Below are 16,102 nucleotides of genomic sequence, written 5' to 3'. Positions count from 1 at the left end.
TTTAACAAAGAACACAATGTGATTTAAGAATGGTAGCACTTATAGGAAAGCATATGCTCTCATGTTCATCACATTAATAATACTAATACTGGAATGTAACACTGGGAGAATCATCGACTCAGTATTGTTGAGTGTCTTGGTGCGGCTCACTAACCTGACTCTCTGCTGCCCCATCTGGCGGAGTCAGGTTAGCGGCTCACACCAGTAAGCCAGGCTATAAAAGGATTTCTATCCTTTCAGTGCTCAGGTCTTTTTTATTATCACTACATGGCAGTACTTATAAATTAAGTGAGTTCTAACACTTTTAAAACTTGATTCAAGAAATACCAATTCCAGATTAAATTTGCGAACTCACAAGGATTGCCGTAAGCATTTTTGCTTCTTCTTCACACAACACAACAAAATATATGGTTGAGAGTAAAAATATTGACAAATAAGTATTCAAGATATCGACATAAAAGTGGCACAGTTTGCATGAATACAATTGGTATATTCATCTTTATGGTCACTTATCCTAGCTAAAGGAAGACACGTTTTCTAATGCAAATATACCTTTGCAAAGACTTGAGTAAAGACAGAAAAAGGACTTCTGTATATAAAAAGCAAAAATGATCCTTTTTAACACAACAGTTCAACATGTTACATGTAGCTGCCTGGAGCATTAACTATTTTTTATGTGTAGTTAGACAGAAGACTAAAATAACCGTTTTGGCCAAAAAAACTTCTGGCCTGAAAGTGCTGAGAAAATCATCTTTGGATGTCCCCAATAATTATCATACCTGGCAAGAAAGCAAATACCCATTAACCACTTTGAAAACTGGCACATCTATTTTGGGAATGTTCACGAAATTTCACATTTTCCAAAATAGCAACAATAGCCGATCTACTAGGTCACAACGCATTGCAATGCGACGCATTGTGAGACGCATGACAACATAAAATAGGGCTTAAGTGGTTAAAAAAAAAGGTCCCTCTCCACAAGGTACAAGCACAATCTCACCATTTTTTACTCTGACTGTAGGGTAGGGAAAAACAGAATGTGTCAGAGGAGAGTGGATGCCAGAGGGGTCAGGACGGGGATGTCTCTTTAGATGAGGGAGATCCGGATAGGGATGTTGGGGGAGTCCGTCCTCAGCTGTGGAGAGTGATGACTCACCAGGTGTTCCACCACCGTGTGTTTGGACATGTGCTTCATAAGATAGGTTTCCTGAAGAATGGGACAGAGAACAGCCGTCAACATCAACACCTGCTGCCAGTCCCACAAAGTACTTTTCAGTAAACAATTCCTCCGGCCACAATTTTATACTATAAAACAGTTTATACTATAAAAGATTTGATATGACATTTTTAAAAAAGTGTGATGCAAATTTTATATTCCGCCATACGATGGTGTAGCTGAGCTTGTAGATCATGTATTTTCAGCACCCAATACTAGTGTATCAGAATCAGAATTTATTACAACTTTATTGTCACATCACAGGTTTGATGTATATCTCCTGTTTCTGTAGCGTGAGGTAGCTACAAGTACACCTGGACATGACACTAGTATGTCGGAGGGACTTACACTCCTCACCCAATCTAACCCTTGATGCTGAGTGCCAAGCAGGGTCCCACTGGTCCCATTTATAGTACGATTAATTAAATCGGTAGCATAATCGGAATCGGCCATATAAATGCCATATCGGTATCGGAATGGTCTAAAAGATAATACCGATTATTTAATCGATTTTCACCAGCAAAAATAATACATTTAATTTGTGTACTCATCTCATTCAGTAGTCATTCAGTTGTGAAAACAGACACTTGGAAAAGAGTATATGTTTTGTATTGATTGACTGAATACTTTATTAACAGGCTTTGGGCCAAGCCCCTACTGCTTATGGTTGGTTGAATATCGGTATCGGCAGATATGATCCTGCAAATAATCGGAGATTGGATATCGGTCATAATTTCATAATCGTGCCCCCCGAATTTATAGTGTCTTTGGTATGACCCGGCCAGGGATCACAGCCAGACCTCTCAATCTCAGGACAGACACTCTAACTGCAAGGCCACTGAGCTGGTTACACATCACAGGTTTACAGGGGTAAAACAGTGGATGAAATGTGTTTATCCATCGTTTTTGTTGGTAGCGCAGCCGCTCACGATTTGGAAGAGTCTCCATTTGATCCCTGGCTCCCCCTTGATAAGGGATCGAAATGTCCTTGAGCAAGATACTGATCTGCTCCGGATGAGCCAGTTGGCGCCTCGCATGGTTTCCTCCGTGAATGGGTGAATGTCATGCACAATGTAGGCATGTCTGCGCACTATATAAAAGCACCATTTTACAATCTTATTTTACCATATATATATATAAATGGGGCTTAACTCACTGAAGTGTACGCTCGACCACACATGCTGCAGCAGTACGCCTTGGCGTTCTTGATGGCGTGTACAGACATGTGGATCTGCAGTGAGGCCGAGTCTGAGTAGGCACGGTAACAGTTGGAACACTTGAAAGGCTTGTCTTTGTTGTGTTGTCTCTGGTGAGACTGTTGCATGGAGAGAAAACACAATTACACACTCTGACTCATACGACGCCACAAAACCTTTCGTTTTTTAGAGGGATTTGCAGCACGTCTACTGTTTCACAAAAGCCCACAGGTGCATCTCATATCATTAGTCAGCTGAAGTAGTGAATAACATGAACCGTTGTACAGGTTGAGAAAAACAATGCACACTTTGCACAGTGAAGGGAGAAGAGGCAGAACGGCCCTCTGACGAAAATGATTTACCTGCAGATTAGAGAGCTGAGTGAAAGCTTTTTCACATCCTGGATGGAGACATTTATAAGGACGGTCTCCCGTGTGGATTCTGAAGGAAATGGAAACAGTGATACGATTTTAGCCAAAACATTACAGGCCTTTTTACGTTTAATCAAAACAGAGGCCAAAGACAACAACCTCTCAGCATCTCATCATAAAATGGCTCCACTATTCGCTGATTCGGAAAAGATTTTCAGCTAATCCTAGAAAGCTTAAGAGGCAATACTGGGAGTTTCCTTCCATGCAAGCAGAAACATATGCTGTGCTATAAGCATGCTACAACACATACTATAGATTTAACTTTGTTGCTACATTCTTGCTTAAACACTGTAATTAGTGAGCACTAGCCTCAAATGACTTTACTCGGTGTCGGTGACAAACAAAGAATTTATGAAGTGCCACTTTTAAACATCAGTGTGTGACTGTAATTGACTGAGGTTTTGCTCATTTTCCTTAGCAAAACCTCTCTGAATAAATACACGCCACCATGTATGGATCATCACACCCAAAATCTGAAAATCCTTTGGCACACAGTCCCAAAACATTATCAAATGGTGAAGTAGGGCTAATTTTGTGAAAGGAAGCGGGTTATTGGGTAACGGCTGCCATGTCGTTCATGGGATAGTAGTTCTTATAGTAATTGACAAGTTCTCCATTAGACTGTGTATGCCATTTTGGCCATAACAGGTGACATTTAAAAAAAACCTTATTGAAAAAAGAAAGAAAACAAATCCCAAAAAGCAACCTAGAGTAGTGTTAAAATGAGGAAAAGGATAGGTTCTGTGTAGCACCTAATTTATGCTCCATTGTATACCAGATATCAAGCTCATAGTGTCGCACTGTAAACTCTGGCGTGCAACACCGTTGTACGACAATGCAGCCTTTCATAGTTTAGATTTGATGGAATGTTAGCATTTCTCAGAGTCATATTCCTTGGGAAGTTGATACACTTGAAACAATTCTGACAAATGGCATGATGTCTCTGTCTACAATGTATTATCTCATGATAAAGCAAAAGAGGAAGAAAAACGATAAACCAGCACATAAACAATATTGTTCTAACGCAGAACCATACAAACCAAGACTATGATCACAGTATAGATTTTTGTGATAGAAACTGGAATAATGAGTGTAAATAAAAATGAGACCTGGTGTGCTGCTGTAGATGGGAGAGCTGGCGAAAACATTTCTCACAGTAGGAGCAGTGATAAGGTTTAACACCGAGGTGTATGCGGAGGTGCTGGGCCAGATACGATGAATTGGCAAAGGTCTTGGTGCAGTGAGGACACTTGTGGGCCTTTGGTTCGATGTGGATTTTGGAGTGGAGCTGCATGTCTGACTTGCAGAAGAAGGTCAAAGGGCAAACTTTACACCTGTCGGTAGCAAAAAAACCAAACAAAAAATAAACACACAAAGCAGACACATAAGCACGCACTCATTATTATATTATAAAGTATGTATACAAAAAGTTACAAATGAAACCAAATGGACCCTTTGGTTTCATTTGAAACCATTTCATTACTTTCTACTATTCATGCATGTAAAACGTTGAATCACGTGGATCTCGAACTTCAGGTGGCCAACCTGTGACATCAGTCATTTAATGTCACCGATGACATACTGCATCTATGATGTAGGACTCCAAATTTTGGCAAGATTTCAGTAAAAAGCAAGTCTCTTGCACACCAGGTGCGTAGGAGAAGACCAAGCGATGGCCCGACGCACTGAAAAAGGAAAAATCTCCCGCACACCGTCTTCAAATGCAGTAAAAAGGCTTTTAATGGGAAATCACAACGTTTCGGTCTATAATCAGGCCATCTATATCATTGGGCAAGGTTTTAGCCTAATTAGAGCCCTGTTGACTTCCATTATCAAATGAAAGTTAAATATTAAGTATAAATCATGTGGAAAAGCAAATAGTGGAGGTACTTCTGTGGCCTACTGGCAGAGTGCACAAGAAGGTTTGGGCTGAAGGGACCATCGGTTTGCAAGATTAGCTCCAGCCACTCCGATAGCGGCTAGCCTCCTGCAGAGCAAACACCAGGAAAACAGAATTGCCAGCAAAAGGGAACATTTGACTTGTCTCTCCTACCTGTAGGTTTTTTGTTTGGCTGTAATGGTAACACACTGGTCGTTGCCATGTGCGAGGATGGGATACGGCACCACTAATAGAGGAGAAGACCCGTTCTCCGCTTTTATCTTTTTGCGGCCTCGCTCCTGTTTGGGAGGAGGCCCCAGGAGCCCGGCAAGGCTGCAGTTGCTTTTGCCAGGATCTAGCCCATTGATACAGGACAGCCCTGAGATGAAGTGAGGTGAGGGCGCTCCACAGAGCCGGCTCTGGCCACTGGAGGTGGGCGTGGTCGGGGTGATGACCTCCGAAGGGCAGAGGTTACCGGTCCTGGATGCCAGTGCCACACCTGATCGATATGGAGGTGAAGAGGGAGGGAGTCATTTATCTGCCATCCCTGTTTTAGGCAAGTCATAATAATATAGGTGAAATTTGTCCCAATATTCTTTTTGGAAAAACTAAAAACTGAACTGTAAAACATTCCAAAATAGTGAAAATACCCAATAGTAACGATTAATGGATTCATCAATAGTCAACGGGGGTTAATGAACCATAAAAAAAGCATGCAATCGTGTATTCTGTTATCCATCCACATAAATGTTGCCTCAATCAGGCAAAGGTGTTTTTTAGAACATTTAAATGTCAGCTTAAAACCGGTTTCAACTTTCAAGCTGAACATACAGTAGAAAGCTTAAACTACGCCCACAACTTTCAACACTGACAGAAAAGAAAACAGTATGGGCGTGTTAAGGCCCGAACACAGCAAGCTGTCTTGTACATGTCGAGCGATCTGTTAAAATGTGTTGAAAGCTGCTGCAAACACACTGTCCGTCACATAGAGACAGGTAATGTAATCATGTCATTCATGTGTAATGAACGTAGTTTTTGTTTGACAAGACAAGTGAGTTTTGTTCTTGCAACTGTGACATTAAATGTGATTTTCATTGGTCAGAATTAAGTGCTTTCCATAAAATAATGTGAAGTGCCAGTGATTAGGTTAACAAGTGAGCTCCCTCTCACTTTTTCTTTCTACATCTCTCCCACAAAACTTGCTACAGGAGCTATGGCAGCCATTATAAATAAAAGGATGTCTTGTCATCTCAATCGATGAGTGCATTCCATTAAATAATTGAAAAAGTGTCTTCTCTCTCTCTCACTCTCTGAACTAGCTCTCCCTCTCAACTCCCTCCCCCCCTCTCCCCAACTAGTCGGCTGCCCATTTAACTAAGCAAATTTGATGACTGACTCACGCAAACGGCTGAATGCCACCAAGAGCGCAATACACACCGCACCTTATTAATGATGTACTGAAACCATTGTTTCCTTACCGATACCCACAACTTTAACCCATTTTGACCTGAGATCAGATTCTAAAAATGTCTTCTACATCCTGACAGTTTTCTGAAAAAGCTATGTTTCTATGTCAGTGGTTCTTCGATTTAAAAAAAAATAGAAGACCTACAAGCTTGTAGCGCGCTATGAGCTTGTAGATCTGCTATTTTTCACTAGCTAAAAAGCATAACATAATTCTAACACCAAAAGGGGTTCCGGCCCCAAAATGGGTTAAATCTAGCACAGTGGTTATCAAAGTGGGGTCCCGGGACCCTCAGGTTTTCTTGAGGGGGGGGGTCTTACAGGTCTTACAGGTCTGTAACTCGGAGTGTAAAATGCACATTTGGTTCCATTTGTATGAGTTATGTGGGTCCTTGAAATTAAAACGTTTGAAGACCACTGATCTAGGAATAAAAAAAATATATAGTTAATAATCCATTAATAATAGCTAAAGGGCAGCTACAAGTTTGTAAAAATAATAATTTAAATAGTACAACATTAAAGCACGGCCCAGACTGCTGGCCTAGCGCTTTGGGCACCTATAGGTTCCATTGCAGCCTGACAATGCCGTGTTGCGGGTTCGAGTCCCTATCCCGACCACCGTTGCGGCGTGTCACTCCCCGTCTCTCTCTCCCCATTCCCTGTCTGTCTGTACAGTATATTCCATCAATACATTTAATCAATCTTCATATGACCACCGCGCTCTGACTATAGGTGCGCCACCCGTTCAAAACATATCAAAATAAAGGGTAGCGGGTCGCACACACCAAGACTGTAGTTCAAATAGTTTATTTCATATTTGAAACCCAAGGACAAACGTTTCGGCTATCCAGCCTTCATCAGTGTGGAGTGTGACTGAATGTAGGTTCCTTTTAAAGGAGTGGTGACATGATGGAAAATCACCGCTAATCACCTCATATCACACCCGGTGGGTAAACACAGATTGGGGCTGTGTAATAAAGTCTCTGTTAGCAGTCAATAATGTGACTAGCAATTACATCTCAAAATATACATATATACACAAATCAAAACAATTATAGGATTGTTTAAACACAGCTAATGTAGGTCGCTGGGGACATCAGGCTTTTTTTGCCGTTCATAATTCAGTTACATACATTAGAGTAAAGCATCATTCTTTTTTTCTACCGTCAATAGCATCCATCCAATATATCATGTGCGTGGCATCGGGGAGGCGGGGATGCCCAAATATCCCTATTGCGGGATTAGATTAATTTAATTTAAAATTTAGAATGAAAAATCCAATTAGTCAATAATATGAGGGGGTGGCCAGGCAAAGTGCCTTTTTGGGCGAGACATGTTACATTCCTCATTCATGCCCAAAGGAAAAAGAGTTTTTAAACAGTATATCCAATAGCATTCCCTTTGTAGCAGTAATTTGTCATGGTTACCACCTCTGCGGTTGAGCCATACCTTCTCAATGCCTATACATTTCAAGTCTTCAACTTTATGGCCATGTTCACAGAAGTGGCGTGCCACGGGTGACGTGATGTCAGCCTGTTTAATGCTGCTTCTGTGTTCATTGAGCCTGATTTTCAGTTTGCGGGATGTTTGACCAATATAATGTTTGTTGCATGGGCACAACAGGAGATAAATCACGTGTGTCGTGACTCGTGTTACAGGTTAAAGATCGTATTCTATACTCTTTGTCTGTGTGTGAATTATGAAAAGTGTCCGTTTTAATCATATTGGCACAAGAGGTACATGATCTACATGGGAAATTGGCCCGTGGCCCAAAAAGGCACTTTGCTTGGCCACCCCCTCATATTATTGACTAATTGGATTTTTCATTCTAAATTTTAAAAACAAATTAAATGAATCTAATCCCGCAATAGGGATATTTGGGCATCCCCGCCTCCCCGATGCCACGCACATGATATATTGGATGGATGCTATTGACGGTAGAAAAAAAAGAATGATGCTTTACTCTAATGCATGTAACTGATTTATGAACGGCAAAAAAGCCTGATGTCCCCAGCGACCTACATTAGCTGTGTTTAAACAATCCTATAATTGTTTTGATTTGATTTGTGTATATATGTATATTTTGAGATGTAATTGCTAGTCACATTATTGACTGCTAACAGAGACTTTATTACACAGCCCCAATCTGTGTTTGTACTGGTCAGCTCCCAGGTTTTAATGTGTGTGCGTGCGTGTGCGTGTGTGTGTGTCTGTCTGTGTGTTTCTATGTGCAGGGCGTTGCTGAAAATGAGCACCTGTGCTCAGCTACTTCCCTGGGTAAAAAAAATAAAAAGACATTTTATATCAGACAGCTCTGGACCGAACTGTGACACGATTACATTACCTGAAAGGTGGTTCACTCTAGACGACGGTTGGTCGATGATTTGCCGCAGATGCCAGTCTTCCCACAACCCTCTAGCTTTAATAGCCGCCTTATCGTCCAGATTCAAGTTGACATCTCCCAGAATACGTCCTGTAATACACCATTCATACCCCCGGGGGCAGAAACAGTTACACATTGTAATAACATACAGAAAAACTTATGTATGTGAATATACAGCATAGTATACCACAGGTCGTTTCGAGGAAGCAATCTGATTGGTTGAAACGGCCTTCTAGCCGTGGGTTAAACCAGCACCATTCACCACCTAATCAAAACAAAGAATTCAGCTGCTTTTTTTCCCCAGAGTGCTAGCAAACTCGGTGGCTAGGCTAGCTAGTTTCTTGGGACATTTGTGTTCGTAGTGACTACACCTGTCATTAAAAATATATATTTATTCAGCGATTTTCTTAGTTTTAAGGGTAACTGTTGTATAATTGTAATATTACACTCGAGGGTGTGGTTTAACGTGATTATTGCCACTTCAGTGATGCTTGCGGAACTCGACTTCGTCTCGTTCCTGACCGCATCACTGTCGTGGGAATAATCACGTTAACCCACACACCCTCTCGTGTAATATTGCTTAAGTATATAATACAGTAGGTGATCACAGAAATTATCTTTTCTATTCCACAGGACTGGAGGTGGAGTAATAAGTTGGCACAGAATGGACATAGTATGTATATACAAAAACATATCTGAAGTATGGGTATATTTTACGCACGTCACAAAGCACACCAAGGTGGGTTGATTGGGTGGGTTGACAGAGGGTTGCTTCATAGATATATGAATCAACGATAGTGGAAAGGTGGATATTCCGAGAAACATACCTGTGACGGAGCTGGAGGCAGGGCGGGCGTGCAGGGCGATGTCGGGCTGAGACTGGTTGTGGCCGTGGAGTCCCGGCGGTGTCATCTGCGGCGCTTTGGGAGCGGACATGCCGTGCTGGCCTCCCTCCGTCTGCTGCGTGGGGATCAGTAGAGGCTGCTGGGAGGGGGCGTTGGTGAGGGGCAGGTGGTGAGAGGGTCTGATCTTCTCTGCCATCAGCTGCTCCTTGATTTTATTGATCAAGACTAGGTTATCCAGCTGACAGCCAGGAAACAACGTAGAATAGCCATCAGTTCAGAGTGTCATTCATGCTACTCTGGTGCCCTCTAGTGGACACTACTTGACAATGTATCCATGGATTAAAGCAAAAAATGTAATCTCACGACTGGAAAAAAATAAATGTGTGTTAGGCCAAGTGAGTCCTAATATGCCATTTGTGAAAGAGCGTAAAAGGAACACTGATATACTATGCGTTGTGTCTCATAAAAGATTAGCACAACATGTAGAATTATTATGTTTTGGTAGCCATACAACCAACCAGTTGAATTGCAGATTGATGGTGAGATTGAGCATTATATTGCTGTAGTTAGACCACTTCAAATGCTCTTTAATAACAGACAATTAGCTATCTACCGGCGTAGCCTATTTTTGGTGCATGACATGCTTCCATAGAACATGGGTTCCCAAAGTGGGGACCCCTGGGGGTACTTGAGGGAGTTCCAGGGGGGACCCATGAGCTAGATGATAGTTTGTAACCAACGGGTTACAAACCCGTTGGTTCCATTTGTACGCTCTCCGAGTTAAATTAGCATTGATTTTACAATATGAATTGGGGGTCCCAGAGATAGAAATGCTATTAAATGGGGGTCCGTAGACTAACTAATGCACATCAAACTGGGGGTCCTTGAAATTAAACGGGTTGAGACTCACTGCTAGAGCCGTAAAAATCTTCTCTTATGGGGGTCTCTGGCATACCTTTTCAAATGGGGGTCCGCAGGCTCATTAGTGTCAATTTGGGGGTCCTTGACATGAAAGAGTTTGGGAACCACTGCCATAGAAGACATGCTGACTTCTATGGAATCCAAATGACTGAATTCAGTTGTGGTGACTGAGAACTTTAACCCATGTGTGTATCCAGAACTCCCTTGAATGTTCCTGAGGAGCAAGAACTATCCTACTGTATATGATACCCCATAGTGCTATTCTAGGGCAAACATTTTGCAAGAAATAGCCAATAGACGCCTTAACAGACGACGTCACACTGATAAGCAACAGCATGCGTACGCATTCCGGCAGCACAAGAACCCTGCCTCTCATAAGATGCAATGGAAAGGTTCTAACTGCACTCACGTGTAAAAAATGCAATGGTCAATCGAGTACATAGGGTATATTAAAGTGGTTAAATACTGCACATAAAATAAAAATCACACCCATGTGAAGTGAGTGGTGCAACTCTGTGTGGGGGTCCCCGTGGGGTCCCCGGAAGTTCCAGACCCACAGGATCACGGCCAGAGTGCCGACCCGGTTCCGGCGAGCCACCCCACGTCCGAAACAGTAGAGAAATGACAGAGTTACCGTGTGGGGGTCCCTCTACTGTACTGTACTGTCACTGTACTGTACTGGCACACCCGAAATCATCATATATACAGTTAATATGTGCGTGTGTTAGGTTGCGCACAGGTGGTGACAAACAACCATGCTATTTTCGTGCTCATACCCAGGCACCCAGCTACCCAGCCAGGCACCCAGGCACACACATAGCTCCGTAAGGGAGTGGTTGCACCACTCAAAAATACAATAAAACACAAGTAAATAATTCTTAACACTGCTTACTGTGAACACTCATAATTCTGTATGCTTCCGTGGATCTCCTGCCCAGCATGATAACATGCACAGAACATACACAGAAACACAGTGTCTCTCAGTCACTTACCTGGCTAGGCATGGCAGTAGGTGGAGGCCAGAAATATGGATTGTTAAAGCGAGGTTCAGCCATCCTGGAATCAAGAAACAAGTGACACATGATTATTTGGCTTCATCTCTGTAGGTGAACGCTTCATCTCTGTAGGTGAACGCTTCATCTCTGTAGGTGAATGTCATTTTGATCAGACACTGTATCTAAGATCAAACTAAACGCCAAATGGTGGGATCGTAAAAACAATTAGCCACTTAAAGGGGCATTCCACTCATTTTCAACATTTTACTATGTCATTAATATACCTTAGAGCTGTTGTGTGGAAATAATAAAAAGGTCCCCCCGATTCTGTGTTTCCTAGAACTAGAGGTCTGAAAAAAATCATTAACATGGTGAAACACATCTTGATGATGTCATCAAGATGCGTTTCACCATGTTAATGATTTTTTCATACAGTTCTAGGAAACACAGAATGGGGGGACTTTTTTATTATTCCACACAACAGCTCTAAGGTATATTAATGACATAGTAAAATGTTGAAAATGGGTGGTTTTCCCCTTTAAACCCAAGCAGCCGCATTGGGGGGAAAACCGTGTATGCGAACCTTGTAGAACGGCTATTTTCAGCAAAAACAGAAAACAGAAAAACTAGTAAATGGCCCAGAAGGACTCCGCTCAACCACGTATGGGGTTTAAACCCTATACCTCGTTGACCAGAGTCCCTCAAGGGTCTATACCTGGCACCCCCCCTCCCTCTAAACAAAATCTCTTTGTGAAAATAGACAATCTTCAAGCTCACCACACATCGCGTTGAGATCTTGTACATCAGCCATTTGTTTCTGACTGTTCTGTCCAGAATAGCAACGCTAAGGTTCATGTGGTTAAGTGATCTGGCATGGCAGGAGTTGCTCATAGCCGCTGTACTGATACCATAATGTGAGATGATGTCATGTTGTATTTTAAAAAATATGTTACAGTATTTCATCCTTTTCCGAGAGCAAGATGAGTGTTTTGTTTCCAGCCACGCTAAAGCTAACTATAGACCAGGCCATTATCCTAACACTTTGTCTGAGTCAAAACTTCATCAGGGTTGCCCACAGATAACAGGCAAGACGTTCTTAACCACTAAACCCATTTTGGGTGGGAACCCCTTTTGGTGTTAGAATTATGTTATGCTTTAGCTATTGAAAAATCGAAGAACCACTGACATAGAAACATAGCTTTTTCAGAAAACTGTCAGGATGTAGAAGACATTTTCAGAATCTGATCTCAGGTCAAAATGGGTTAACCAACCCAGCTTCCCTAAGCTGGGCATGTCATAATATGTGAACAGTGCACATTCTGCCAAAATAGCCGTTCTACAAGTTCTACAAGTATCTATTGTATGGACGGTCACGGCCAACAGCCAACTCAAGGTACGGCCACGGAGCCGACTTGGGGACCCAACGCAGCTCCTCCAAGGAAAACAAACAAATTAACGGAGCTGAACGTGAATCCCCCCCACCGCCCACCCCTTTTTTTCCCTCACTGTATATGTTTCTTTTCCCTTTTTACCTCCTTTATGATGAATTCCTGTTCTGTCTATATAGAAGTGTCTATTTGTACGTCTCTAAATGTTTTTGATGATTTGAACATGGTGGACCCTATTGGAAACAAGTGTAATGCTTAATTGGGTCGTCCACTCACAGTTAACAGCCTTTGTATTGAGTTTGTGCTTGAAATGTACTGTAATTCTGCAAACTGTTAATAAATTCTTCAATCAATCAATCAATCAATGGATGGACCATTTGCAGCAAAGAGATTTTGTATAGGGAAGGATTTGGTATGGACCCCCTGGAGAACCCCGTAAAATGATCAATCCACTTTTTTGCAACCTTTTCCTCAGGATTTCCAACTACACTAATGCATGATAGCCGTTTGTGTGTGTGTGTGTACTGTATATGAAACACTTATTATCTGTTAAACCGTTATCTGAGAGAACAGAAATGCTCAACCAACAGGGCTCAGCTCATAATCTGACTGACTCCTCCTCTCCATATAGGCCCCAAAAGACAACCTCATGTCAGGGGAAACGGGAGACGTCACCTCAGAATACAACATCAACATGACCTGTCAACTGAATGATACGAGGTGCGTCTAATCGCAATTGCTGAGGTCAGTAAATCCAACTTAATGTACAGTTTTTATATAGAAAGATAGGCCTTTATTGATCCCACCACGAGGGAGATTCAGTTGTCATTGGCAGTACTGCACAATGACAAAAAAAAAGAAAAAGATAGTACAAATAAAGAAAACAACAATAACAAAAAATAAGAGTACAGCGATAACGTAAAAGGTATTAGGAATAGGGTACCATAAACAAAAATAAGATTGTGTGTCATTCATAATTGCTTGGCCCTTGCGCTTGGACCGACTTCAATAGCACTCAGAGCAAAGATACGTTATATGATATGGACTCTAATAGAAGACATGCAATACATTTGAAAGGAAAAAATCTACGTAATAGTTGATCAATCAGATGTTTTTTTCTTGCTAGGCCTACCTGTCTCCAAGGCAGAGAGAGTTGCTTGCTCATAAAGCCGTGATCTTAATTTCTTTCTTTCCATAGATTTTCTGTCTCTTTTTTTCTTCTTCCAAGCCTCGTGAATTTCTTTATACGACATTCTACATTGTATGTTTTGGCAGCGTTGACCATACCAAAGTCTGTTTGACTTAGCAGAAGCATAGCACAGTACATTTCTAAGAGCCAAGACAAACACAAACGATAGGTCCAGGCATATGAACACAAACCCCAAAGAATATTTCTCTAATGATGCCAATGGGTGTCAGTTTCAGGCTCTTTGCCTCTGGGAAACAAGCTGAAAAGTCAAGATAGTTGGCTGCTTCTGATATGACGTCTTTGTCTATTTTTTTCCCCTTTGGGGGAAGGGGGGCATATTTCACTTAGATTTTTTTGTTTTTTTTGTTTTTTTAAGTATTAAGTAAACGTTTACTATGTGAAAATAGCTGGGTGGTCATTGTATTGGGGCCAGTTCCCCTATATAGCTCCTGATTGTGAGACAGGCCAGGTGTGTCGACATTCGACAACTAATACATTTTTTTGAAACACAATAGTACAGTATGCATTACTTAAATCTAAATAGCTTTTCATACAAGATTAAATGTGAGGATCATAAAATGAAATAAAAATGTATTAAAATAAAATGTGAGGATCATTGTATAACCTTGTCAAGGGAACATGGGGTCTAAGACCCCAAGTGTATTTCCTGTCAGTTAGCCTACTGATATTCACAAACACTGCAACAAGAAATAAACTTGGACCCATTTACAATGACTATATGTTGTCAAGTTACGTGTAGGTCTATTCTAATAACAATAAAACCTTTCAACAATATGTTATGGATATACATGCTATAAACCATAACAATTAGTCTGCTAAATAAACCATGTAGCCTATAATTTAGCCCCATATGTGCCCTCTCCCTACGCTCGAGAGGGCACATATGGGGCTACCTATAATTAGGCTATGTTAAACAATTCCTGAACCATGGGCAAATATTATTTAATTTCCAAATTATCAAACGAAGTATATACGAACTGTCGTCCAAGTCGGAAAGGAAATGTTATTTTAATTAACGCAATTTTACAAGATCACAAATTCACAATCATGCTGAAATAATTGCATTTTAAATGAGGTGCAAGGGGGAAAACGCTCTGGAAGAAAGTTGGATTAACTTTTCCTTTCTCCTATCAGAAAGCATGTATTACGAGCTTTAAAAGAGACAGCTACAGCTAAAGACTAATACATGACATCTAAATAAACTGATCGGGAGCATCTAGCTACAGTATAGGAGCATCTAGCTACAGTAGAATACAGTATAGGCCATAGGCTATCCTCATCCTCGGTGCGTCTGTCTTCACAGCCTCTCCCTGCACATTCTCAGACAGTTTATTAAAAAATGTTCAGACAAAAGAAAAACAAAAATGGCAGCCCGTCTTATTTTTATAAGGACAGGACGCCATATTCTGCAGATCCGAAATTATAAGGCACATTTATTTGCCTGACAAATTCGAATGGTCGCGGTGCATTGGGATGTGCCATCCGTTTATTTGCATTAAGTGTACGGATGATTGTTTACTTTGATTTGCAGGTTTGAATAGCCCGGCTCGAGGAAGAAAAAAAAAAACCTAGACACTTCCTACTACAACAATCATCATGCCTTGCAAAATGCATTGCGTTATTATTATGGCAACTGCAGTCCCGTACGTTTACTTAGGCTACAGGGAAACCGCTTCGTGGCACATAACACAAAATTGTGTTTGCACAATAATGGCAAAATACTGTCTTTTTCAAATATGCTCTAGAAACGGTATTTTTTTATTAGAACTTTTTACGACTCAAACATAAACGATCAAGAAACGACACTGGAATGCCGTGCATCTCAGAAAAATGTAAACGAATTGCATCCAGTAGTGCACACGTACCTGAACCTTGGATATAAGATGTATTTTATAAATGGTTAGATTGTTCTTTCTGCTTGCTTCTGTCGTAGTTCAGACCTTCCGGGTCGCCTACTGTTCACTTCTGGGTGCTGCAGGTATAGAGAATTCAGTGAGCCGAGATATTTTTAACCCATTTTGTTTTTCCAAAGTATACCAAATATAGCTAGATTAGATATGTTTTATATAAAAACTGTAGGCTGCTGTGCTGTATTGAGCTATAATAGACCTTACACGTGTGTAGTATTTTAAACTTACCATATTTCATATAGAAGGCAAAGGATGGATGTGGAT

At 41.2% G+C, this 16,102-nt stretch overlaps 1 protein-coding gene across 5 annotated transcripts; it reads right to left on the bottom strand.

The window, feature by feature from the left end:
• Nucleotides 1-1,066: 1,066 nt before the first annotated feature.
• Nucleotides 1,067-15,897, bottom strand: znf362a (zinc finger protein 362a). 5 transcript variants are annotated; one of them, XM_079511318.1, is made up of 10 exons: nucleotides 15,794-15,897; nucleotides 11,328-11,391; nucleotides 9,397-9,652; nucleotides 8,757-8,834; nucleotides 8,531-8,659; nucleotides 4,897-5,221; nucleotides 3,953-4,177; nucleotides 2,775-2,853; nucleotides 2,373-2,531; nucleotides 1,067-1,207 (listed from the first exon to the last, which is right to left on the bottom strand). In XM_079511318.1, exons 2-10 carry the CDS (start codon nucleotides 11,388-11,390, stop codon nucleotides 1,088-1,090), a joined length of 1,434 nt encoding a protein of 477 aa, XP_079367444.1. In that variant the 5' UTR covers nucleotide 11,391; nucleotides 15,794-15,897; the 3' UTR covers nucleotides 1,067-1,087. The 5 variants fall into 5 exon arrangements, with proteins under 5 accessions (XP_079367444.1, XP_079367445.1, XP_079367446.1 ...); XM_079511319.1 differs by having other exon boundaries at nucleotides 9,397-9,619; XM_079511320.1 differs by having other exon boundaries at nucleotides 9,397-9,613.
• Between the last annotated feature and the right edge of the window lie 205 nt (nucleotides 15,898-16,102).

The sequence above is a fragment of the Electrona antarctica genome, assembly GCF_951216825.1.
Source record: "Electrona antarctica genome assembly, chromosome: 9".
Classification (NCBI taxonomy): domain Eukaryota; kingdom Metazoa; phylum Chordata; class Actinopteri; order Myctophiformes; family Myctophidae; genus Electrona; species Electrona antarctica.
This window is presented reverse-complemented; position numbering and strand designations above follow the sequence as displayed.